This window comes from Takifugu flavidus, chromosome 15, assembly GCF_003711565.1.
Source record: "Takifugu flavidus isolate HTHZ2018 chromosome 15, ASM371156v2, whole genome shotgun sequence".
NCBI classification, from domain to species: Eukaryota; Metazoa; Chordata; class Actinopteri; order Tetraodontiformes; family Tetraodontidae; genus Takifugu; species Takifugu flavidus.
Genome location: NC_079534.1, coordinates 14,959,286 through 14,983,707, shown reverse-complemented (window position 1 = coordinate 14,983,707; position 24,422 = coordinate 14,959,286). Strand labels below are relative to the sequence as shown.

At 52.6% G+C, this 24,422-nt stretch overlaps 2 protein-coding genes across 3 annotated transcripts in view; both read left to right on the top strand.

Moving 5' to 3' along the window:
• The window catches only part of ptch2 (patched 2), a 23,182-nt gene extending 8,984 nt beyond the window's left edge, over positions 1-14,198 (top strand). Inside the window, exons 3-23 of the mRNA XM_057057923.1 lie at positions 793-982; positions 1,059-1,128; positions 1,223-1,314; positions 3,009-3,117; positions 3,205-3,291; positions 3,385-3,506; positions 3,923-4,070; positions 4,691-4,822; positions 4,910-5,065; positions 5,142-5,234; positions 5,318-5,443; positions 6,044-6,392; positions 6,483-6,971; positions 7,197-7,339; positions 7,427-7,607; positions 7,684-7,964; positions 8,767-8,904; positions 9,067-9,209; positions 11,001-11,367; positions 11,477-11,989; positions 12,076-14,198. Of these exons, the coding sequence (XP_056913903.1) occupies positions 793-982; positions 1,059-1,128; positions 1,223-1,314; positions 3,009-3,117; positions 3,205-3,291; positions 3,385-3,506; positions 3,923-4,070; positions 4,691-4,822; positions 4,910-5,065; positions 5,142-5,234; positions 5,318-5,443; positions 6,044-6,392; positions 6,483-6,971; positions 7,197-7,339; positions 7,427-7,607; positions 7,684-7,964; positions 8,767-8,904; positions 9,067-9,209; positions 11,001-11,367; positions 11,477-11,977 (3,917 nt within the window). The 3' untranslated portion in view covers positions 11,978-11,989; positions 12,076-14,198. The remainder of the gene's footprint in view (positions 1-792; positions 983-1,058; positions 1,129-1,222; positions 1,315-3,008; positions 3,118-3,204; positions 3,292-3,384; positions 3,507-3,922; positions 4,071-4,690; positions 4,823-4,909; positions 5,066-5,141; positions 5,235-5,317; positions 5,444-6,043; positions 6,393-6,482; positions 6,972-7,196; positions 7,340-7,426; positions 7,608-7,683; positions 7,965-8,766; positions 8,905-9,066; positions 9,210-11,000; positions 11,368-11,476; positions 11,990-12,075) is intronic.
• Positions 14,199-18,621: 4,423 nt separating this feature from the next.
• On the top strand, positions 18,622-24,106 carry kif2c (kinesin family member 2C). 2 transcript variants are annotated; one of them, XM_057057939.1, is made up of 24 exons: positions 18,622-18,766; positions 18,940-19,054; positions 19,207-19,272; positions 19,348-19,442; positions 19,526-19,627; positions 20,056-20,104; positions 20,183-20,218; positions 20,604-20,768; positions 20,889-21,005; positions 21,117-21,214; positions 21,303-21,398; positions 21,480-21,534; positions 21,609-21,771; positions 21,852-21,942; positions 22,020-22,083; positions 22,164-22,255; positions 22,364-22,506; positions 22,589-22,802; positions 22,910-23,020; positions 23,275-23,342; positions 23,419-23,497; positions 23,580-23,660; positions 23,740-23,833; positions 23,957-24,106. In XM_057057939.1, exons 3-24 carry the CDS (start codon positions 19,212-19,214, stop codon positions 24,016-24,018), a joined length of 2,136 nt encoding a protein of 711 aa, XP_056913919.1. In that variant the 5' UTR covers positions 18,622-18,766; positions 18,940-19,054; positions 19,207-19,211; the 3' UTR covers positions 24,019-24,106. The 2 variants fall into 2 exon arrangements, with proteins under 2 accessions (XP_056913919.1, XP_056913920.1); XM_057057940.1 differs by lacking the exon at positions 20,183-20,218 and having other exon boundaries at positions 18,623-18,766.
• Positions 24,107-24,422: the final 316 nt, after the last annotated feature.

The window sequence follows — 24,422 nt, the reverse complement described above, 5'->3', positions numbered from 1 at the left end:
CAAGGGCGTTGGTTGTTCCATGTGTGTGTTCGTGCATCGTAAAGACGTATGGCGCTAGTCTGCATCCATGCTTTCAACAGAATCACAATGCTCAGACCTAACCTGTCCCTGTCCCTGTCCCTAACCCTGTCCCTGTCCCTAACCCTGTCCCTGTCCCTGACCCTGTCCCTGTCCCTGTCCCTAACCCTGTCCCTAACCCTAAACCCTAACCCTGTCCCTAACCCCTTACCCTGTCCATAACCCCTAACCCTAACCCTGTCCCTAACCCTGTCCCTGTCCCTAACCCTGTCCCTGTCCCTGTCCCTACCCTGTCCCTGTCCCTAACCCCTAACCCTGTCCCTGTCCCTAACCCTGTCCCTAAACCCTGTCCCTAACCCTACCCTGTCCCTGTCCCTAACCCTGTCCCTGTACCTAACCCTGTCCCTGTCCCTAACCCTGTCCCTGTACCTAACCCTGTCCCTAACCCTAACCCTGTCCCCCCCTAACCCTGTCCCTGTCCCTAACCCTGTCCCTGTCCTAACCCTGTCCGTACCTAACCCCTAACCCTGTCCCTAACCCTGTCCCTGTCCCTAACCCTAACCCTGTCCCTAACCCCTAACCCTGTCCCTAACCCTGTCCCTGTCCCTAACCCCTAACCCTGTCCCTAACCCCTAACCCTGTCCCTAACCCTGTCCCTGTCCCTAATCCTGTCTCTAACTCTGTCCCAACATGGCCACTTGTCCAGTTGATTTTTGATTGAAATTTGGATTTTCTGTATTTTTCTGTTTTTCATGATGGTTTTCTGTTTTTCAGCTGGTAGTCGAGTCACTGCTGAGCTTCGATACACGAGGGAGAAGCAGGGAGAAGATGCAGTGTTTACGTCACAGATGCTAATCCAGACCCCTAAAGAGGAGGGTGCCAATATTCTTACCCAGGAGGCTTTGCTGGTTCACATGGAGGCCGCCCTCTCTGCCAGTGAGGTCAAGGTGTCGCTGTTTGGAAAGTAAGTGCTGCTAATTATTGCCCAATAAGCCCGTTAGACACACTGACCGTTGCTGTCATCGGTTCGTCTCTTACAGAACCTGGGATCTGAACAAAATCTGCTATAAATCAGGAGTGCCCATCATAGAAAATGTCATGATTGAGAGGGTGAGTGCTGATTTCCTTCTTTGGTGCCAGAATTGGGTGCTTTGCACTTTGTTTAAATGTTTCTTCATGACTGCTTCCTTCTTCCTGTTCCCAGATGATTGAAAAGCTGTTCCCCTGTATGATCATCACCCCACTGGACTGTTTTTGGGATGGCTCTAAGCTGCAAAGAGGCTCTGTGTACCTACCGTAAGTCTTTGGATATTTAATGAAACTGTTTCATTTGCGGCCTCGGCGCCATCGCGCCTCGGTCCAGCTGGAGGTGCAGACCTCTGGATTGTTCCGTAATTTCAACGCCCACTCAATGGAGACATACAGTTGGGCTGTGGCTGACAGCAGCATCAGTAATAGAGTTCTTTTATGGTCCCGAGAGGGACCAGAGGGGGGTTTCCTGACACTGAACCTCAGAGGGAAAGTGAGGGAGGGAAGCGAGGAGATGGCAACTGGGTGGTGGTGCGGTAGAAGGTGGGGAGGCGGCCGCGGCCGCGGCGGTGGCGGCGGCGGCAGGGGAGGCCTTTGGGTCACACAATGGTAAGCATTCTTTCAGTTTACGAGTGAGTGTCCATCAGGGCAGGGGCCCTGGAGGGGGGGCTTTGTGAGCTCACGGCTAACACTCATGCATTCTCATGCTAATGTCCCGGGCTTCCAGCTCCCAAGTTGTCCAACAAATAAAATGGGCAGCATTCAAGCCTCAAGTCCCCCGAGAAAGACAGAGAGGGGCTACAAGACGGTTAACAGTGGAGCCGGGGCGGATTTGGGCTTTTGCAGATTCAGGGATTTTTATCCTCTTTTTTAGGGGTCTACTTGAGAACTTCAGTGGGTCAAAGAGGCCATTTTCTGTGCCAAGTGATGATATTTCAATTCATCAAAGGTTGTTTAGCTCATGGCAGGTTTTTCCTTGCAAACAAATGGTTCAAATGTCTTCCTGAGCAGTGTGTCGCAATAATCGCCGACACAAACTCACCATTTGCTGCGTCTCCCTTTTGCCTTGTGTGACAGTGGCAAAGAGGGAGGGGAGAAGTCTTTGATGGTTCACACATCTTCAGAGTATTCCAGTAAATCTAGAGCCCAGCATCTGTTATTATTTATTGTATTTCATGTATTTCTCACCAAAACGCCTCGTGTGGCCACAGCAGAGGTCTGCCTCCTCTCAGTCTGGGCTGCTTTTGTATGGGGGAGAGAGGAAAACAGTGAAGAAGAGTACGCAAAAGAATAAAAATGCTTGGTCGAACAAAGAGCTGCAATCTGAAATGAAGAAACAAAAGAGCCTGGGCCTGGTTCAGTCAAGCAAAGAGTAGCTGATAAAGGATGGGAAGCAGAAAAGGCAGCGCTGGTATGTGGGAACCAGAGGATTTCGCTTCTTGAGCCATTGGATGTGCAGGTTTAGAATTCCTTTACTTCTGTGTGTGTGACCCAGCCATACAAACGCCACTGCACCCGTATTATAACAGCATAGAGCAGGACCCAGGCTGAGGACCTGAGGATGGGTAAGAACTGGTTGGGAACGCTGAGTGTCTCCTATAGGGAGCCCAGATTTATGCTGAAGAGTTAAGGATGTCTGAGCACGTTTAGCTGCTGGCTCTCCTCCTACTGCCCTCTCCATTGTCACCTGTTTGCCCCCCAGCTGACCTCTTTCCTTCCTGTTCTCCTTATCAAGATGTTTTGGATGTGGAGGTAATTGTTATGACTTAGTTCGGAGGTGAACAGGCCGCCACGGCGCCTTCTCCCTGTGCAGTGTAGCAGCGTGAAACAGGATAATAAACGCTCTTTTATCCTGTATGTGCAGCATAACCCTCATGCACAGTCCTACGTAGGCAGGCAGCCGTGCTCTCCGGCTGTGGGGACCCTCTGGTGCTCATCCGTACTGCCTCTTTGCTCCCCAGGGGCTATGGCTATATCAAGTGGATGAATCAAGATCCAGTCGCACTGGTGGAGGATATTGGTCGGTTCTTTTCACTGGAGGGACTTAAGAAGATGTTGGACAAATCCAAGGTGGGATTCAGAAATCCACAATGGCAGGTTTACAGACGTAAACAACTCACTTTGAAATGAATATCTCTGTCTCCTTGTGTTCATTAGGTGGGACATGCGTACATGGACCGGCCGTGCCTTCACCCCTCGGACCGGGAGTGCCCCAGCAGCGCGCCCAACAAGGCCACCGGAGAGGTGAATCCGGTTACACCAGCTCCAGCAACACAAGCAGCATTCTGGAACTGGCATTAACATTTGGCCTGTGTTATTGTCTCCTCGCCCATTCAGAGTCCCGACATTGCCCGACACCTCCAGGGTGGTTGTCATGGTTTCAGCAAGAAGTTCATGCACTGGCAGGAGGAGCTCATCCTGGGAGGGCGGGTCGGGGGCAGCGAGGATGCTCTGCTGAGGTGTGTGCTTCTTCCCTTGTGGGGGCGAGGATGGGTTGGACGCGGGGGGGGCATCAACTCGTGTGCCGCCATGACCGGAATCTGCATAACTCCTAATAACCAAAGCCCGTATGCTAGAAATGCTTCTTACCAAGACGGGTCATTTTCCAGCGTGACCTCAAATTCAGGAGAGGCCAGCAGGAGTTGATTGACAGCCACATAATTCCCCTCACAAATAATATGGGCCAGTGTCAGGAAGGAGAACTGTTAGGAACAAGCCCAAGGACAGCAGCTGTAGCGCTTCTTGTAGGTTCCCCTCCAAACAGTGTGACTGGATCATTCCAGTATTTTAGGGGAGTGTGATGTTCTTCAGGTCTAACCTCAGCCCATGCTGAGCGTCTTGGACTTGTTTTCAACCTGAAACTCGTGTTTTGCAGTGCGGAGGCTCTCCAGACTACGTTCCTGTTGATGAGTCCGAAGCAGCTGTATGAGCACTTTAAAGACGACTATGAGATCCACAACATAAACTGGAGTGAAGAAAAAGCCAAAGCCATCCTGGAGTCGTGGCAGAGGGAGTTTATATCGGTGCGGTACTTCAAATGCATTCTCTGTGTTCTTGTGTCTCATATTGAATACTAAAATACTCATTCTACTAGCAAAGTGAGGACATTTTGACTTCCTTCAAAGACTCCTTGAGGGTTCAGTGTGTGTGTGTGTATACGTGCGTGCGTGTGTGTGTGTATGTGCGCGATTATCTTTCCCTGTCAGAGCCCTCGTTATAGGAGCGAGCTGTTGCTCTGATAGCTGACACCCACCACCGGTAGGGTGAGAGGAAGGCGGGAGGGAGGGTAGCTAACCTGAGATTAAAGAACGAGAGGGGATCTACTCCAGGTTGTAAAGGATGCTCACAGGTAAATCAGAGTTGGTAGCTCTTCATCCATTTGTGGACGAGGAGAACGAGCAGCTTCTGGGCCCATGTGATCCCACACTTTTCCCCTTTGACCCCGGCGACCTCTGGCATCTGTGCTCATTACTCCTCAGGTGTCATACTGGGGCGCAGAGTCACGCACAAGCTAGCACATGTAAAAACACACATCCCCAGTCTGCTTCAGTTTTAGCCTCCCTGAGAAGTTATTGCAATGTGACGGGTCGTTTCACTTCTGTTGTTGGCTTGATTAATAATTGCTTGCTTGTCTGTCCTTTAGGTGGTCCACAAGAGTGTCCCAGATAACTCCAATCACTCCATCCATGCTTTCTCCACGACCACCTTTGATGACATCATGCAGTCCTTCTCTAATGTCAGCGTGATCAGGGTGGCCGTTGGGTACCTGCTCATGGTGAGGACACCTGTGGTCAATCCCTCTGATAATGGCTCATGACTCCCTAAACAGTTCAGCTGCTAATACTTGATATCATCTCTGTAGCTGGCCTACGCCTGCATGACCTTGCTAAGGTGGGACTCCACCAAGTCCCAGGGGGCTGTGGGACTAGCTGGGGTGCTATTAATGGCTCTGTCGGTGGCTGCAGGACTGGGTCTCTGCTCCCTGCTGGGCCTCTCCTTCAACGCCGCCACCACCCAGGTATAAAGCTGAATACTCATTTCATTTTTCTTCGGCACCATTGCAGAGGTTCATTCTGGCCTTTTCTCATCTTCAGGTTTTACCCTTTCTGGCGTTGGGGATCGGCGTGGACGACATGTTTCTATTGGCTCACTCCTTCCGAGAGACCGGGAGCGACGTCCCCGTAGAGGTATCTTTGAGTCTCCTCTTATCTCCTCCTCTGTCTTCACTCCTCTGTTCTCCTCTGAGAGATATCTGGCTTTGATTTGGAAGGAACGGACGGGAAGCTGCCTGCGCCGCAGCGGCACCAGCGTTGCTCTGACGTCCATTAACAACATGACAGCGTTCTTCATGGCCGCCCTCGTACCCATTCCTGGATTGAGAGTTTTCTCTTTGCAGGTACGTTTGGCAGCAATGATCAAATCCTGCCAGTGTGAATGAAGATTTTAGAGCATAGACACAGCCTTTGGATAGTTCCGGTGTGTGTGTGTGTGGGTGTGTGGGTGTGTGTGTGGTGTAAAACATTCAGAGGAAGGAGGCAGGGATTTGGGGAGGGGTGTAGCTGTATATCACTGATCTGTCGAGGCAGTTGCTCTGGTCTGAGCAGCTGTGGGTGGTCTGGAAAGCACAAGCATGCACACAAACACACGCTTGGACCAGGAGCCAATGAGGACGTTAGCTTAAGGGAACGGGGTGTGTGTAGGGTTAGAGTTGTGCTCAGACTTGCTATATATATGTATACAGTCCCTCCTGATTTGTTCTCTCAGTGTTTTGCAGCTTCTCGCAGTCTTTTTTTCTTCGGTGGTTTTGTTTCGATGTTTCTGGCTTGCTTAGTATTCTTGGCCACAAATTTAGCCATTCTTTGCTTTCTAAGCTCTAGTCTGAGAAGGAAAAGAAACAGGCCTCAATTCCCCCTCAGCTGAGGTAGTGTCTGTAATTTTGGATACTGTTTCTCTCCAATCTCAACTTGTCTTCTCTCCCTCCATTCCCCCTCCCTAGGCGGCCATTGTGGTTGTGTTTAATTTAGTCACGGTGCTGCTTATCTTCCCCGCCATCCTCAGTTTGGACCTCTACCGGCGTGAGGCCAAGCGCTTGGACATCCTCTGCTGCCTGTACATGCCCTGTGCAGACCAAGTCACTCCGCTCTCTCCAAACGAGCTGTCGGATGCTGGAGCGCAGTCGCCTTCGCCCACAGCAGCCACAGCCAGTACCCGATTCACCACCACGGTGCAGTCGTTCACCGAGTGTGACAAGGAGGGCCAGCACATTGTCACCATCCTGCACTCTACCTCTCAGATCTCCAGCAGCTCCCCATCCACCATTTCCTGCCCCAGGTCACAGTCTCAAGGTACATTCAATCATGCAAAATTCTTCTGCTTTCTTTGATTAGGAATCATCTGAATTGCTGACGTTGTCGCTTCTTCCCCAACTTCAACAGACCCCTTTGGCTCCCAGCTCTTCACCCCCAGCTCTGGCTCCACACGCAACCTCTTCACCCAGGTAGAAGAGTCCAAACTTGGAAAGAAGCTCACCTCAGCAGCTTGCCTGAACTGGAACCTCTCCAGCTTTGCCAGGGACAAATACGCACCCCTTCTCCTCAAGCCCAAAAGCAAAGTGGCTGTGATGATCTTCTTTCTTGGCCTGCTCGGCCTCAGCCTGTACGGGACCACCATGGTGCACGACGGCCTTTATCTTACCGACGTGGTGCCACGTGACACCAAGGAGTATAAATTCATCGACGCACAGTTCAAGTATTTCTCCTCCTACAACATGTACCTGGTGACCATGGAAGGCTTTGATTACACACGCTCCCAGAATCTGCTGTTCCAGCTGCATGACGCCTTCAGCGGCGTCAAATACGTGGTCAAAGACAGCAGCAACAAGCTGCCCAACATGTGGCTCCATTTCTTCCAAGAATGGCTCAAAGGTACCAGTCCTGTTGTCTGTCCATCCATCAGTGTGTGTGCGTGTGTGTGTGTGTGTGAAGGCTCAGTGATTCCCAGTCAGGAAGACGAGCAGGTCAGTGAGAACCAGACGAGACAGAGTGTTGAAGCTCCAGGATGTTTTAAAGCCCCTCCAGGTGGAGGCCGTGACAGATTTAACCATGAGAAGCGCAGTAATTACCGTCTTCATGTGTCTTCCTCCCACGCAGGTCTGCAGGATGCTTTCGATGACGACTGGCAGGCTGGCCGGCTGAACTCTGGTGGCTATCTTAACGGCACAGAGGACGGTATCCTGGCGTACAAGCTCCTCCTCCAGACAGGCTCCGAAAAAGAACCATTGAACTACAAGCTGGTATGTGGGCCAGACTGGAGCCATGGTGTCCCCCTACCTGCACTCCCAGACTGTGTTTTGAAGGACCTTTCAAATGCTGTTTTCCAGCTGACCTCACGGAGGCTGTTGACTGCAGAAGGTTTGATCCCCCCGGAGGTGTTTTACATTTACCTCACAGCCTGGGTCAGTAACGACCCTCTGGGCTACGCTGCGTCCCAGGCTAACTTCTACCCCCCTCCCAGGGAGTGGATGCACGACATGTACGATGCGACGGGGGAGAACCTCCGCAGTAAGTCTTCTCCATAAGTTGCACTCTTGTCAAACGTTGAAGGTGGTTGTGTAATTCTGGCCGTTTTCACTCGCAGTTCCAGCTGCTGAGCCCCTGGAGTTCGCTCAGTTCCCCTTCTACCTGAACAACCTTCGCCAGACCAGTGACTTTGTGGAGGTCATTGAAAGTGTGAGGGCCATCTGCGAGGAGTTCAGCCGCAAGGGCGTGTTGAGCTACCCGGACGGGTACCCCTTCCTGTTCTGGGAGCAGTACATCGGCCTCAGGCACTGGTTCCTGCTGTCCATCACCGTGGCGCTGACCTGCACCTTCCTCGTCTGTGCCATCCTCCTGTTCAACCCCTGGATTGCTGGCATCATTGTAAGCCGCCATTTTCACTTTCTTCCTCTTTTCCCCTCTTCTCTTCTCCCCTCTGCTCTGCTCTCACGTGCTTCTCACCCTTCTCAGCACAGCTCAATAATGCTGTCTAGGGGGCCCCTTTTTCTCTGTGGAGGTCCTTTACACACATACACACACAAGCACACACACACACACACACACACGAGCACAGGACCTTTGTCATTCTAATGTAGGCTGGGCCGTCCTTACAAATGGAAACGCACAGCAGCAAGAAAGGCTTCGCCGTGCCGAAGTTCCTACCTCCAAGTCCCTGGCTGCTTTTGTCAGGGGGTGAGGGAGAGACTTGGGGACAGGACAGATCTGCCCAGTTGTGACCTTGGCCTGCCCGACCCATCCATCAAGGATGTGTGTGTGCAGGAGAGAGAGAGAAAGAGAGTGAGAATGGCTGGCTGAGTGTTCAGAGGTGGGAAAAGAGTTCACACACAAGCTGGTGTGGCCGGTGGTCCCCCCGGGCCTCCTGAAAACTCACCCACACTTACACAACTCCACACCTCCTGGAGCATCACCGGGGGAGGCTGGAGCACAGTGGTGGTCCCAGGCAGCCACAGATGGAGGCTTCGTTGGCATGTGGGCCAACAGTAAATCAGCGTTTTATCATCTCCTGTTTAATGACATCACAGATCAACGGGGGGGGGGTTAGCCTCAGGGTTGGTCATACGAGCTCTTAAGTGCAGGTCAAAGATTGGGAGGGTGAACAAGGAAAGGGCGCCAACACTATACTTTTTTTTTCACTTGGTCCTCAACGTGTCCTCTCTGCCCTCAGGTCTTTGTCTTGGCTACAATGACAGTTGAATTGTTTGGCATCATGGGGCTGATCAACATCAAGCTAAGCGCCATCCCCGTGGTCATCCTCATCGCCGCGGTGGGCATCGGGGTGGAGTTTACTGTTCACATCGCCATGGTAAGTTACAATCTGGTGATGACTGGCCGCTCTGGACTCACAACATTTATTACAGACAGGTTCTAAAGTGAAGATAGTTGTTAGGAATCAACGAGTGTGTGCAGCATCTAGAGAGAGCAGAGCTTGAGTCAGATCCAACTCGCCTCCCTCACCCGTCCGCAGGGCTTCCTGACAGCGACTGGAACCAGAGACCAGCGAGCCGCCGCGGCCCTGGAGCACATGTTCGCCCCCGTGTTTGACGGAGCCGTCTCCACGCTGCTGGGTGTGCTCATGCTGGCAGGATCGGAGTTTGAATTCATCATCTGGTGAGATGCTTTCTGTGTGTGTGTGTGTGTGTGTGTGTGTGTGTGTGTGTGTGTGTGTGTGTGTGTGCGCGCAGTTGTCCAACCTCACAGGAAGAAGCCTTGTGGGGGGTCAGTAGTGCATGCAGGTGGAAATGTTATACCCCTATTTATTCATTCACACAGACACACACTGGGTGACAAATATGCACCTGGTTCTGTCACTCTGGACACACACTCACACACTCACACACCCTCACACACCCTCACACACCCTCAACACCAGCACAACAAATGGACAAAAACATCAAGTGTGTGTAGCAGCTGCTCGTAAACATGGAAGCTATGCTGCCCCGCTGGGTCTCTCTCTCTCTCTCTCACACACACACACACACACACACACACACACACACACACACACACACACACACGTATTTAACAGAAACTGTAAAAAGTCCTATTGTAGCATTCTCTCCCTTCATCTAATAAAAAGTGGTGCTACATTTGAACTGGTCAGTCAGGTGATCAGCGACAGACGTTCACCCCCACCTCTACCTGTGCGCAGGTGTGTGCAGGCTCATTTCTTGCTTTTGCCTCTATGTTTTCTGTTTCATGGTCAGAGTGAAAGAAAAAGACAAACGGCTCAGTGTTTTTCAAGCGAATGTGGTCGAGGCCCAACGCTGAAACCACAACCTTGAGGCCTCCGCCACATAAAAAGCCCGTCTTCTCCAAAAAAAGAGGCTGAAGCAGAGCGAGAGAGGAGGAGCAGGAGAAACACTCTGAGCTTTCAAGGATTTGAGGTCCTGTTGGGTGTGTAGCCAGATGTCAGCTAAATGGATCCTCCCTGTTCTGGACTGGAAGTAGGAAAAGGTGTAAATCTGAGAACAGACAGCTCTGGTGGGGATCCAGACGGCATCCATGCTTTTGTGTGTAGCATGAAAGGACACGGCAGTCTGTGGTGTCTCTGTTGGAGGTCTTGTTAGCTGTAGCTGAATGGTTGCCAGAACCAGCTAACTGGGGAGCATAAATCCAGCGCTGTAAACATCTCCTGGCCTTGTGACGCACTGAATAAACAGCAGGCTTAATTCAGCTCCTCGCTAACACGAGAAAAGCACATATGAACAGGCATGTAAACACTTGTGCTCTCCTTCACACACACACACACACACACACACACACACACACACACACGCACGCACTCCCCAGGCCCTGACAACAAATGGAAAAGATTACAGTTTATATAAACAGCAGAGTTCCTGCCTGTCAGACATGGTTGGAGGTCCCACCAGCGTCTCGCTCTGTTCTCGGGCCTTCTGCAGATGCACACGCGTAAAGAACCGGCTCCATCAGAGTCAGAGAAGCAGAAATCAGGGTGTTTGTCTGCTGCAGCTGCGTGTGAGCACAGATGAACGGTAGCTTATATTAGCGCTACTTCCTTGAGTTGGTCACGGTGTCAGGAAGAAACCCGGCAAAGCAAACAGCAGCCCACACTGGCTGGGAATGAGAGCTGATCCAAACCATAAACTCTTTTTCCTCAAGATTTTTTGAGTCCATTTCGATGTGGAAAGCATCTTTCCTGAATGCCAGGCAGCGATTATCCACTGGGCTTTTTTTCCTTATTCCGTCAGTCTTTATGCGTTAGCTCGGCCGTCAGCTCGGCCCGCCTGGCTGCTGTTAGCATCCCTGTGTCTCTGCGTTCTGTTCCTGTTGAAGTGGCGTCCTCTGCCCTGGTGTGCCAGGGTTAGGGTTAGGCATGTAAATCCCATGCAGGTGTAGCCCTTCTCCTCTTACCCCGCTCTTCTCTCCGTCCATCAGGTATTTCTTCGCCGTGTTGGTGATCCTGACCATGTTGGGGGTGCTGAATGGCCTGGTTCTCCTGCCGGTGCTTCTGTCCATAATGGGCCCTCCAGCTGAGGGCCCGGCAGATGACACTGCCAGCCGCCGGCCTGTACCTTCTCCTGAACCCCTGCTGCCCCCACCGATGACCCACCACGGGCATTACAAAAGCCCCCACTCTCCCCAGCCATCCTCCGGTCAGCAGGCGTTCTCTGAGTCTGAATACTCTGAGGCCACCACGTCAGGCGTCGGGGAGAGCTGCAGATGCTGCGACAGTAGCCAGTTCAGCCCAACGTCTGATATACTGCTGGAAGCCAGCGAGGATCCCAGCTTCCCCAAGCTGAAGGTAAGCCGTCACACCCCCACCCCCACCCCCACCCCCACCCCCAGCCCGCCATGTCCTTCTGCGTTCTGTTGATATGAAAGGGTAAAATGTTCCATCTTATTTCTTGGAGGTGGTGAAGACCTTCAAAGACGATGCAGCAGGCAGACTCCATTGTTTGCCCCTTGGATCCCAGTTTACATGCTGGGATGAAACCAAGCAGGAGCAGCTTCACAACCTCCAGAGGCTCCAGGTGCCCCCAAACCCACACTTACCCAGGGACAGAGCTCAGAACCCTGGAAGGACCTCTCAGAGCGCCCCCCATCTGCAGAACAGCAGAGGGTCTCAGCCAAAGAGGACTAACCGGCAGAGCTACAGCAGCCCTGCTCTGCTTGTGCAGCACAGCCTCAACGGGGGGCCAGTTACCACGGTGACAGCCACGGCCTCTGTAACAGTGGCGGTCCATCCCACCTTGCCTGGAGCGACCTACCAAGGCTACACGCAGGAGGGATTCGATACGGACACTGAGTCGCACTGCGCTGAGTCCTCCAAGAGGACCCGAGAGATGTCCCCTCCTAAGAGAGACTCTCTGGAGCTGCAGGACCTGGAAGGAACAGAGCCGGAGCGTCAGTAACCAAGAGGCCAGGTGAGGCCCCAGCCCGCTTGTCTGTCTGACCTCGGCCCAGTCGGATCAACACAGGTGTCTAACCTTTGTGCGCCTTCCTACTGCAGGCTGGGACAGGGACAGGGGCAGAGCCTGGCAGCCAAAGACCCTCTCGCAGGTCCCCGCCTTCGCTCTCTGGTCAAGTGTCCGGCTGCTTCACATCATGCCCCGGACTCCTGGACTCCTGGACTCCCGGACTCCTGGACTCCTGGACTCATGGACTCCTGGACTCCTAGACTTCTGGACTCATGGACTCCCGGACTCCTAGACTCCTGGACTCCTGGACTCCTGGACTCCTGGACTCCTGGACTCCCAGACTCCTGGACTATTGGACTCCCAGACTCCTGGACTCCTGGACTCCTGGACTCCTGGACTCCCAGACTCCTGGACTCCCAGACTCCTGGACTCCTGGACTATTGGACTCCCAGACTCCTGGACTCCTGGACTCCTGGGCTCCCGGACTCCCAGGCTCCCGGACTCCCAGGCTCCTGGACTCCTGGACTCCTGGGCTCCCGGACTCCCAGGCTCCTGGACTCCTGGACTCCTGGGCTCCCGGACTCCCAGGCTCCTGGACTCCTGGACTCCTGGGCTCCCGGACTCCCAGGCTCCTGGACTGTATATGACCTTCACGCAGAAGAGATGATTTATTTCAAGGACATGAGACGTTTTAAGAATTCTATAAATCTATTTGTATATACTATTTTAATACTAAAAAGAAGGAAGCTATTTAAGAGTACTGTATAACTTGGGTATACTCGTGTAAAAGATGTAAATGTTGGTTTCTGTGGCTGGGTGATAATGCCCCCCCGCCTCCACAGTGTATAGAATCACAGATGTTGTTCTAAGTGTGAGATGTCCGTGCACAGAAGTGATGTGATGTTGAGATTTTAGGCTATTGATCACACGTCTGTCTGATTTATTTCTTTTGCTGCTACAGTCATTTGCCTTAATAATGCAGTACCCCCCCCCCCCCCACTGTGCCTTCGTGTTGTGGCAGCAGAGCTCAGCCCGACCTTCCCAACACCTTCCCCCCGTTACGCCTCGCACGCCAGGGCTGCTGCGTGCACGCCAGGGCTGCTGCGTGCACGCGTACGAGTGTTCCTCCGACGTCCTCAGCAGTTTTTACTTGAAGGGGCCGTGATGAGACCGTTTCTTCTCCAGTGTTCGTAAGCTCCACAGCGGTGTCCCGATCGTTGCCTCTCCTCAGATCAAAGGGGGGGAACCTGGTGTCCCGATCGTTCCCTCTCCTCAGATCAAAGGGAGGGAACCTGGTGTCCCGATCGTTCCCTCTCCTCAGATCAAAGGGAGGGAACCTGGTGTCCCGATCGTTCCCTCTCCTCAGATCAAAGGGAGGGAACCTGGTGTCCCGATCGTTCCCTCTCCTCAGATCAAAGGGAGGGAACCTGGTGTCCCGATCGTTCCCTCTCCTCTTCTCTACCGGCTGGTTTGGACGTGTCCACTCGTCTGGACTCCTGAGTTGCCCCTGGTGACGCCACTGTCCCTGGTTCCTTGGGGTCTTTGGTCTCTGTTGTCCACTATGGTCTCATCACCGCCGGCTTCATCCTGCACCAGATTTTCCTTCTTCAGGGTCGTTTTGCTCCGAGTGCAGCTTGAATCTCTGTAGACATGAAAACGGTTCAGAAGCTACAGTTGTGATCAAAGCACCGTTTCCACTCTGATGGGACCTGTTGGGGGGGGGGGGGGGGACTCCTGCATTGGTTTATAGTTTATTTCAGAAAAAAGAGAAATTGTTAATGTCATGCCATAAATTATTTATATGAAAGATTTATTTTTGTAGTTTGTACAGTCGTTAGTATCTAGACGGAAGTTCTATTTTTAAAGAGTGAATATATATTATATATAATTATATCTATTTGTTGGCGAGTTTGTTTTCATTGTGCTTGCATTTTGGGATGGGGGGGGTTGACAACACTTTATTGCAAAGGTCTTATGGGGCAGAGCAAAGGGGGGGGGCTAGAGGGCAACTGTGGAAGGGGAAGGAAGGCGTGTAGGACTGTGTTCCACCTTCATCTTTGAGCTTCCTCAAAACTTCCTGCTTCAGAAAATGTTCTTGATGTCTGAAACACTGTGACTTCTGAAAACTCTGCTCAAAACCAATGTGTGACCGTTCTGTTCCCTCACCTGCTCTAGAAGATGAACTAACAAAATAAATGGAATCTCAAAACAACAACGTGACTCTGGCGTCGTTGCCTCTTCAAACCCTCTGACCCTGTCGTGACCTCAAAGGTCAGCACTGTTATCTCCAATCAGTGTCACAAAGTTTAGCTTAATTTGCTGGTTAAATGTGCTGCTAGTGTTGTTGCTATGGTTACAGCTAGCTCCACAGCAGCTTTGGGCTCTTTTGGAGCTGACATCAGGCAACATGCGTGTGTTGCTAAGCAACACGAGTCATTCCAAGTCAACCAGCTTCAAGGTGCTCTGAGTGAGGTGCAGGTCTGAATAGAAAATGACCCCCAAAACAGCCGTGTTACCTGTGAGCGTCACGCTTCTGATGCCAGAAGCTTTTCAGTGCACTTCTGGGAGGACAGAGGTGTTCCCCACCAAGGTCTCCACGCCCATGTGACACACCTGGCGCAGGAGGACAGAGGTGTTCCCCACCAAGGTCTCCACGCCCATGTGACACACCTGGCGCAGGAGGACAGAGGTGTTCCCCACCAAGGTCTCCACGCCCATGTGACACACCTGGCGCAGGAGGACAGAGGTGTTCCCCACCAAGGTCTCCACGCCCATGTGACACACCTGGCGCAGGAGGACAGAGGTGTTCCCCACCAAGGTCTCCACGCCCATGTGACACACCTGGCGCAGGAGGTCAGAGGTGTTCCCCACCAAGGTCTCCACGCCCATGTGACACACCTGGCGCAGGAGGTCAGAGGTGTTCCCCACCAAGGTCTCCACGCCCATGTGACACACCTGGCGCAGGAGGACAGAGGTGTTCCCCACCAAGGTCTCCACGCCCATGTGACACACCTGGCGCAGGAGGACAGAGGTGTTCCCCACCAAGGTCTCCACGCCCATGTGACACACCTGGCGCAGGAGGTCAGAGTGTTCCCCACCAAGGTCTCCACGCCCATGTGACACACCTGGCGCAGGAGGACAGAGATGAGAAGCGCCTCAGCTCTCATTCACCTGGAGGTCACCTGGATCCTTGTTGTGACTCGTCTCTCTCACACGCAATTATTTAAACCTGACATCGTCCTGACAAGCGTGCCCCCCCCCCCCCCCCCCACACACACACACACACACACACGGCACCTCTGCCTGCACAGACACACACTCGCTCACACACGCGCCCACCTGTGTAGATGAAAGGTGGATGCTGTAAATTCCTGCCTCACACACACGGCAGCTCCTCGCTTGTCTGAATCTGATACCTTTTCCTTTGAAGTGGCTGTCGGGCCCCTCACGCCCCCCCCACGGCGCTGCTCACACCCCCCACCGGCACTGCTCATGCCCCCCCCACCGGTGCTGCTCACACCCCCCCACCGCGCTGCTCACACCCCCCCCCGGCACTGCTCACGCCCCCCCCACCTGTGCTGCTCACACCCCCCCCACCTGTGCTGCTCACACCCCCCCCACCTGTGCTGCTCACACACCCCCCACCGGCGCTGCTCACACACACCCCCCACCGGCGCTGCTCACACACACACCCCCCACCTGTGCTGCTCACACACCCCCCACCCCCCCACCGGCGCTGCTCACACACACCCACCTGTGCTGCTCACGCCCCCCCCACCGGCGCTGCTCACACCCCCCCCACCAGCGCTGTTCACACCCCCCCCCCACCGGCGCTGCCCACCCCTCCACCCCCCCAGTACCGAAGACGTTGGCTTCGTGGATCATCATGAACATCAAGATTGGGACTCAACGGCGCTCGCTCTGATACCGAGCCAGCTTCCCTGTTTCAGGGACTGGAGGAGGGACTGGCCGGGCCAGGTCTTCCTCAGCCTGGGGGGGGGGGCAGGCAGGGCTGGGGGGCAGGGATGCTTTGTTCCAGGCAATCATTCGGACAGGCGGGAGGGCTCATTTATTTTAAATAAACAGGAACCAGCATGATGCTCTTTTAATTGATTCATTCTGTGCTGTTTACACAAGACTCTAAATATGAGGCTGTGGGGGGGAGGGGGGGGGTATTTGTGAGACTGTGACTGCTGGTCTACTGGTCTGCTGGTCTGGTGGTCTGGTGGTCTACTGGTCTGGTGGTCTACTGGTCTACTGGTCTGGTGGTCTACTGGTCTGGTGGTCTGGTGGTCTACTGGTCTACTGGTCTACTGGTCTGCTGGTCTGGTGGTCTACTGGTCTACTGGTCTACTGGTCTGCTGGTCTACTGGTCTGGTGGTCTACTGGTCTGGTGGTCTACTGGTCTGGTGGTCTACTGGTCTGGTGGTCTACTGGTCTACTGGTCTACTGGTCTGGTGGTCTGGTGGTCTGGTGGTCTACTGGTCTACTGGTCTGCTGGTCTACTGGTCTGGTGGTCTACTGGTCTGCTGATCTACTGGTCTACTGGTCTACTGGTCTGGTGGTCTACTGGTCTGGTGGTCTGGTGGTCTACTGGTCTACTGGTCTGGTGGTCTACTGGTCTACTGGTCTGGTGGTCTACTGGTCTGGTGGTCTGGTGGTCTACTGGTCTGGTGTTCTACTGGTCTGGTGGTCTACTGGTCTGGTGGTCTACTGGCCTACTGGTCTACTGGTCTACTGGTCTACTGTGTGTGTGTGAGATTTGTTTGATTTGTTTAAGTCAGGTCACAAGATCAATAAGGACCGAGTGTGATGCAGGTTCCAACCACCAGGGGGCAGCGTGAGGGAGCTTGAACTAGCTCAGGGTTACAGCAGCTTTCATCCATCTCAGGAACTGATCTGGCTCTGGTTCCTGGGCCACACAACACGTCAGCAGTCTTGTTACCTGGCTGTCATGAATGTGATCTCCTCAACGGGGGGTCCTGGCCCTGGAGGAGCTGATCTCTCACCGTCTTACCGCTCTGACCACGTGGCCACGCAGGAACAGATCTGGGTTCAAGTGCCGGGCCACCTCTTTAATAACACGGTAATAAACGAGATCAGCAGATCAGGTCAAGAAAGCGATGATGTCACCATAAAAGAGGCACCTGAAACTGAAGCCCAACTCCAACCAGCTCCAGCTGCTCCCTGGGAAAGGTTACAGACGGCTCATGATCCTGGTGCTGAGATGTTTGTGGGGTCAGAGCTGGTCCTGACAGTGGCAGCAGCATTAAAGAGGTTAATGGTGAGATTAAGGTACAACAAACGTCAATATTTCAGTCATAAAACAGGCCTCCAAGTGGTCTCCAAGCCAGACCTGCAGGCTCTGGGCCCCGGGTGGCTCCGGCCCCGGGTGGCTCCGGCGGCTCCGGGCCCCGGGTGGCTCCGGACCCCGGGTGGCTCCGGGCCCCGGGTGGCTCCGGACCCCGGGTGGCTCCGGGCCCCGGTGGCTCCGGGCCCCGGGTGGCTCCGGGCGGCTCCGGGCCCCGGGTGGCTCCGGACCCCGGGTGGCTCCGGGCCCCGGGTGGCTCCGGACCCCGGGTGGCTCCGGGCCCCGGGTGGCTCCGGGCCCCTCTGGTGCAATAGCGCCCCCTGGCGGATGCAGCGCGTGTATGACTAAATGAAGAAAAACAAACGTTCTTAAATGACTCTCCTGAGCCGTGTAACTCCTGCACACCTCCTCTGTGCTGCTGCGTCTCAAGAACCTTCCTGGGTGGTTGATAAATGTTCTCACGTGCACCATACGCACGCGTGTTTATTTAGTCTGTGTGGAGGGAAAGAACCACAGTCTGCCAATTTTCTTTACGCTGAGAAAATATGCTGCCGGACAGATGGAGGAAAACGGGACAAGAGACACCAGCCCGTCTTCAAACCAGCCAGCACAGCAACGCTCAGCAGGACCACAGGGGTACGCTGGTACACAGGGGTACGAGGGTGCGCTCACACCTGGAGGCCTCGGCAGCAACGGTGCCTAATGATCACTGGAATCCTTGAATTCTGATTGATCATCAATCACTTTCGAACTCATTATATTTTGTGTTTTTTCCTGTTCAATAGGTCCAGTTATTTTTTTAAAAGAAAAGAAAATGGACGACTATGATGAAGTTGTCTTATTAGCTTTACACACACACACACACACACACACACATACATATCTGTGTAGACTGTAGAGGGTCAGACTGTGAAAACACAGTGGGAGGAGTGGAGTGATTTACCACCCACTAAGTCACTGGTGGAGGGGTTCTGGGGGTTCTGGGGGTTCTGGGGGTTGGGCTGCTCACAGGAAACAGTTGTGGCTCCATCCCAGGCCTCACATCAAGCAGCTCTGGGCCACCCAGACACCCACAGACAGACCCACCAAACAGCCTGGCTGGGCCGACTGAAGGGATCTGTTTATTTTCATCCTTTAGTGGTGTGTGTGTGTGTGTGTGTGTGTGTGTGTTGTGTGTGTGTGTGTGCGTGTGTGTGTGTGCGTGTGTGTGAGCACATGCTGTTTATTGATTCTTGTCTGAGATGTGGTGTAAACATACCAGTTTAAGGCAAAAAAAAACTAAAATGAGAAACAAATGAGAAGGGAAGACGAATGTGTAACAGTCGTGACGTCACACCGGACTGGTGACGTCACACACCGGACTGGGCGGTTGTGGCAGGTAGCAGAAGTTGGTTGAAGAAAGGGACAAGTCCTGGACTGGAGAGAATAAAGGGATTTGGAACCATTTAGCAGGATCCGACGCAAAGATTCAGGTATTTAATTCTGATATGAGGTGTGCCTGACATGGAAACGTTTAAAACAACATTTTTAAGAATGTGTCCCTTTCTCTAGAAAATTCGAGTTCTGATTGTAATTTGAAAGAACTGTGAATATCGTTGTCCTCATTATTGTTGTTTGTATTGTTTTTGGGTTTCTTCCATTTCAGTCCGGGGAACTGCAGGGCGGCTGGCGTCCACCAGGGGGCGGACATGGTTGCGATCCTGTTGGACATCAACGAAGAAGAAGTTCAAATATTTAGCGGCGTTCCAGTTGGTGCGAAGGTGAGTTTGCACGATTTTAGTCTTTAAGAGCAGTAACTCAGAGTTGAAATAGAAAGCCTTTACATATTTGTTCCAGTAGTATGTATATTTACCACAGCCTCGGGATGGTTGCTAACGTTACCTGAATTCTGACTTCGTCGACAACCTTACAGAACAAATGGAGAGCGCCTTGTCCAGGTTCCTGGTTGGACTGTCTGTAAAAATCAGCCGCAGTGATGGTGAGAAAAGTTCCGCCTCACGACTTAATGGTGCTTCGAATGCATTCCAAAGCCTTTCTGCTGCCTGGCTAACAGGTCGCGTCCATTCGGCCACGGTCACGTCCGCGAACGGTGACAAATGCACGGCGATGGTGGAGTGGTACGAGAGGAAGATCTGCCGAGGGAAGGAGGTCGGTGGGAATGCTGCCTGCACACGATACCGAGCAGCAACCTCCCTGAGATTCCTGACGAGCACACGTCTCATGCGTTCCAGATCCAGGTGACCGAGTTATGTGCCCTCAACCCGGAGCTGCTGGACCACATCAACAATGTGCTGGGCAACGCTGCTGCACCTGCCCGCCCCGCTCCTGACAAGGTCAATGTTGGGCTGTTATGATCAGTGATGAAGGAATGTGGCTATAACAGCTACTGTGGGGTTGCTTTAAGACTGGGTGTGCATTATTGGTCTGTCACTATCGAGCTTTTATTTACTTTGCACTTCTCATTGAACAGCAAGACAAAATAAATCTTTACAGAAATTAGATGATCAACACAGCATAATAGAATACTGCAAACAGTTCAGAGAAAAGCACAGGCACAAGCGTGCACCTAACCCGAACCCTGAAAAGATCCAAAGGACAGGTGTTGCAGCACTGAGGACACGGGTGAGAGACGGGCCAGTCGTCCACACCGAGGGGTGCCGCTCTCCCCCCGGGACGTCCTGCCACGGACCACACGCCGACCCAGATGCCAGCGGCATTCCCTGGCTCTCCTAACCTGTCTCTGCTACTCTGTCCCTACCAGAGGTACGAGGGTCGCCTGCGCTCCTCCAGGATACCTGCCCCAATGGCCTGTATGTACATATGTCCCGTCTTTGTTCATGTTCCAGTCTGTATAGCGTAGCTCTCATTAGCTTGTTTCCATTTAAAAGCCTCTGTTCCAGCTGTCAACAATGCTGAGGAGTCAGGTCAGCAGGCACACGGCCTTTTAAACTGAATCGGGGATTAGCCTGGCACTGGGTTTACACGATTGAATGAAATGTGCTCGGAGAACTGATCACAGTGCGCTTGCTGCTGGTTATGTATCAATATCATCCTTTGTTTCTTTGCTGCGCTCAACTGTAATTTCTTTATGGGAATAAGAGGAGCTCACGCGTTTCTGTCTCTTGGTCTGGTTTTAGTCCTGGTTTAGGGTGGCAAGCTTCTCACTTTTGTCACTTAAAATGGACAAATCACAACCATTAATCTATTTATCTGCCCCACTGCTGTTTATCTGCCCCACTGCTGTTTATCTGCCCCACTGCTCTTCTTGAGTACGTCCATGCAGCCGACTAACTTGAATTTGTTTGACAGATGGCAGCAAATCTCAGGTCAGGCAGACGTGCGTGTTCCAAACTCCAGCTGCTGATCAGGCTCCTGCCGAGACCTCTGATGTGTCTCAGGAGAAAGCCGAGACCGTCCTCCCCCACCTCCCTCACCTCCCTCACCTCCCTCTGGCTCCGGCGCTCACAAAATCTGGTTGGTAGCGATCTTCAGAATGGCGAGAGCGAGGGCTGCAACGGGGACAGCTGGGCCCGGTGTTCCGCACGGCCTGATGTTTCTTGTTTTCCCTCTTTTGTGTATTTGTGCCTTATTCAGGGAGTTCGAGCCGGTCACATAGGAAGGAGGAGTCTAAATCCGCGCTGGCGCTGATGCGTGAGACGGTGAAGGAAAACGATGAGCCAGAGAGGATGCCTCCACCACCTGCAGTCAAAGGTCAGCACAAGCATATTTATGGCTCCTCTGGTCGAACAGTCGGCTTTGCTCTGGCGTAAAGCTGCCGCCTGCCCAGAATGATAAAGGTTCTGTCCGTGTTCTGTTCGGTAGGCAGAAGGAAGTCTGTGGCTCCCCCAGAGCTCCACAAGGGCAACAAAAGGCTGTCTTGTGTTGCGAAGCCCCTGGACATGCAAACTAAGAGGGGAAAGGTGCAGATATTTCATTCCTTGTAACATTTGTTCTGATTTGAAATGGGTTTCTCTATCATTCACATTGTGTTTGCCATTTTCTTATTAGTTTGGAGAAGCTTCTCGACCAAACCAGAAATTCTACGAGATGATCCAGGACTTCAGAGAGACCCTGGAAGTAATTCCATTATCATCGAACGGCAGCGTAAGGTCTTTTCCACAGCTCGGTTCATTTGGCATTAAACCCGTATTCATGTGTTCATCCCTCACGTCCCTTCACGAATAGGTGGAACCCCAAAGAATCTGCGTTTGTGTTCGGAAGCGGCCTCTCAACAAGCAGGGTAGGTTCCACCTGAGCGTGGCGGGAGCAGCAATATTCAGGCCTGCCTCCGCTGATGAAGACCTTCTGTTGCAGAGATGAACAAAAAGGAGATCGACGTGGTGTCGGTGCCAGGACAAGGGGCCCTGCTCGTGCACGAGCCCAGGCAGAAGGTGGATCTCACCAAGTACTTGGACAACCAAGCGTTCCAATTCGACTACTCCTTTGACGAGTCCGCCACCAACGATCTGGTCTACAAGTACTGTTTTTTTCATGGCATATTTCTCCTTATTTGTCTGTTTATGCTGAAGGTGCATTTTCGCCTTTTTCACGTGGTAGGTTCACAGCCAAACCTTTGGTCCAGTCCATGTTTGAAGGAGGGATGGCCACGTGCTTCGCCTACGGCCAGACAGGAAGTGGGAAGACTCATGTAAGAAGTCTGCCTTGCACGCGGCGTTCACCTCGAGCCGTTTAATTGTTCACGTTTTGCACGTTTCCCCCCTCTAGACGATGGGAGGAGACTTCACAGGGAAACAACAGAACAGCAGTAAAGGAATTTATGCCTTTGCAGGTAGCAAAACGGCACAATAAAGTTGTTTTAAGTCGAGCTCGATGGCAGAATCACAACCTGATCTGTCTTTCCTCCTAAAGCCCTGGAGGTTTTTGCACTCCTCAACCACAGGAGGTTTTCAAACCTGGATCTGTCTGTCTATGTCAGCTTCTTCGAGATTTACAACGGAAAAGTAAGAAGGCGTCTGTGCCCGACGGACTCACTGAAACGATTCAAAGGTAACATCGCCCCAGTGGGGCAGGACGTCCCTCAACAATAGATGAATTATGCTTGGATTCAGGTTTACGACCTCCTGAACAAGAAGGCCAAGCTGCGAGTCCTGGAGGACGAGCGCCAGCAGGTCCAGGTTGTGGGCCTGGAGGAGGTCTGTGTGTCCACAGCAGAGGACGTGGTGAAGCTGATCCAGCTGGGCAGCTCGTGCAGGTACCTCAGCACGGGCCCGTCGGTGCCTCTGCCCGTCGGAGCTTCTTCCACCAACGCACAGACCTTTTCCCTCTGTCCTTAGGACATCAGGCCAGACCTCAGCCAACGCCAACTCCTCCCGCTCTCACGCCGTCCTTCAGATCGTCCTCCGCCGCAATGACCGCGCCACCACCCTGCATGGGAAATTTTCACTGGTGGATTTGGCCGGTAACGAGCGCGGCACGGACGTCAGCAGCAACGACCGCAACACTTTGGTGGAGACGGCAGAGATCAACCGCAGCCTGCTGGCCCTGAAGGTAGACTAAGGTTCCTCAGGAGCAGCAGGTTTCCTCTGTTAGGACCCCGGTGATCTGGATTCCTGCTTGAACTTGTTCTGACTTCCTGTTCCCTCTCGTGCCTTTAGGAGTGTATCAGGTCACTGGGAAAGAACAGTGACCACATTCCTTTCCGCATGAGCACTTTGACCAAGGTCCTTCGGGATTCCTTCATTGGAGAAAAGTCCAGAACCTGCATGGTATGTGTCTGTGGTCTGATCAGCTCACAGGGTCTGATCGAAAATGACAAACATCAGCCTGTGTGTGTGTGTGTGTGTGTGTGTGTGTGTGTGTGTGTGTTGGTGTGTGTGTGTGTGTGTGTGTGGTGTGTGTGTGTGTGTGTGTGTGTGTGTGTGTGTGTGTGTGTGTGTGTGTGCGTGTGTGTGTGGTGTGTGTGTGTGTGTGTGTGTGTGTCTCAAGTACTCAACTGGTGTTCCCCTTTGTTGCTCCACAGATTGCCATGGTGTCTCCAGGCATGGCTTCATGTGAATACACTATGAACACACTACGTTATGCTGACAGGTTCCGTTTTAGACTAGATTTTGACTTTTAGAATACTGACCAAACTGGAAATCTTGATATTTGCTTCTCTTTACAGAGTGAAAGAACTGAATTGTAATTCTGCCTCAAGTGCAGCATCAAAGACCCAAGAGCCTGTAAACAGCTCAACGGAGGAGGTAACCCTGCCCGTGATCATGCGTACCAGCAGAAATGTGTCAGTCCTCATTTCCTGTGTGTGTCTGTGTGTGTGTGATCTAGGAGTCTGTCGAGGACACCAGTGTGTTCGACGCCATATCTCAAGTCACAGAGTTGGAGGAGAAGGTCTACGTGGAACTCAGGGTAGAGTTGGTTCTTCTTTACAGGGAATGATTGTAGTCAGAGGCGTCCCACGTCCTCACGTCTTCCCCTTTGTTTACAGAAAGTAAATGAGTTTGTCACAGCCATGGAGCAAACTTCATACAACATCAAGACAGAACTTCCTGGGCTGCTGGATCATTCCCGTAGAATTTTGGGTATGTACAAATGGTGGCATGAAAATCATATCTCACAGCTTTTTGATTCGTTTACCAAAATGAACGTGTGTGCTTCAAATGGTGCCTGTGCAGATGTCCCAGTGTGTCGTCTTTCTTTGCCAGATACGCTGATGGCTTTGCAGACAGCAGTGGAGCAGGAGAGTCTGGCAATCATGAAATGCTGAGATGACCCCATCAGTGTTTCTGCTACTGCTCTTTTAACACATTTGTTTGAAATTTGGACTGATGGTTTAAATAAACGTATTCACACACCATTGCTGTCTAAAATGCTACAAGTTGTACTGGAACTGGAAATGGGTTGAACTTTAGGCTCCATATAATTCAGTCTATCACTGCTTGCTCAATGACTAAAGAGGAATAGTAGTTTGTGTTTATAAAGTTAATCTGACACGGCCAAACTTCGGCCATGTTATGCGGCCTCTGAACGCGCCGTGGCCTCCGCCGCCACAACACTAGGTGGCGCCAGAGCGGGCGCGGCTCATTAATGCAGCCGGTGAGGAAGAGAACCCACCTCCCCCGCCACAACACTAGGTGGCGCCAGAGCGGGCGCGGCTCATGAATACAGCTG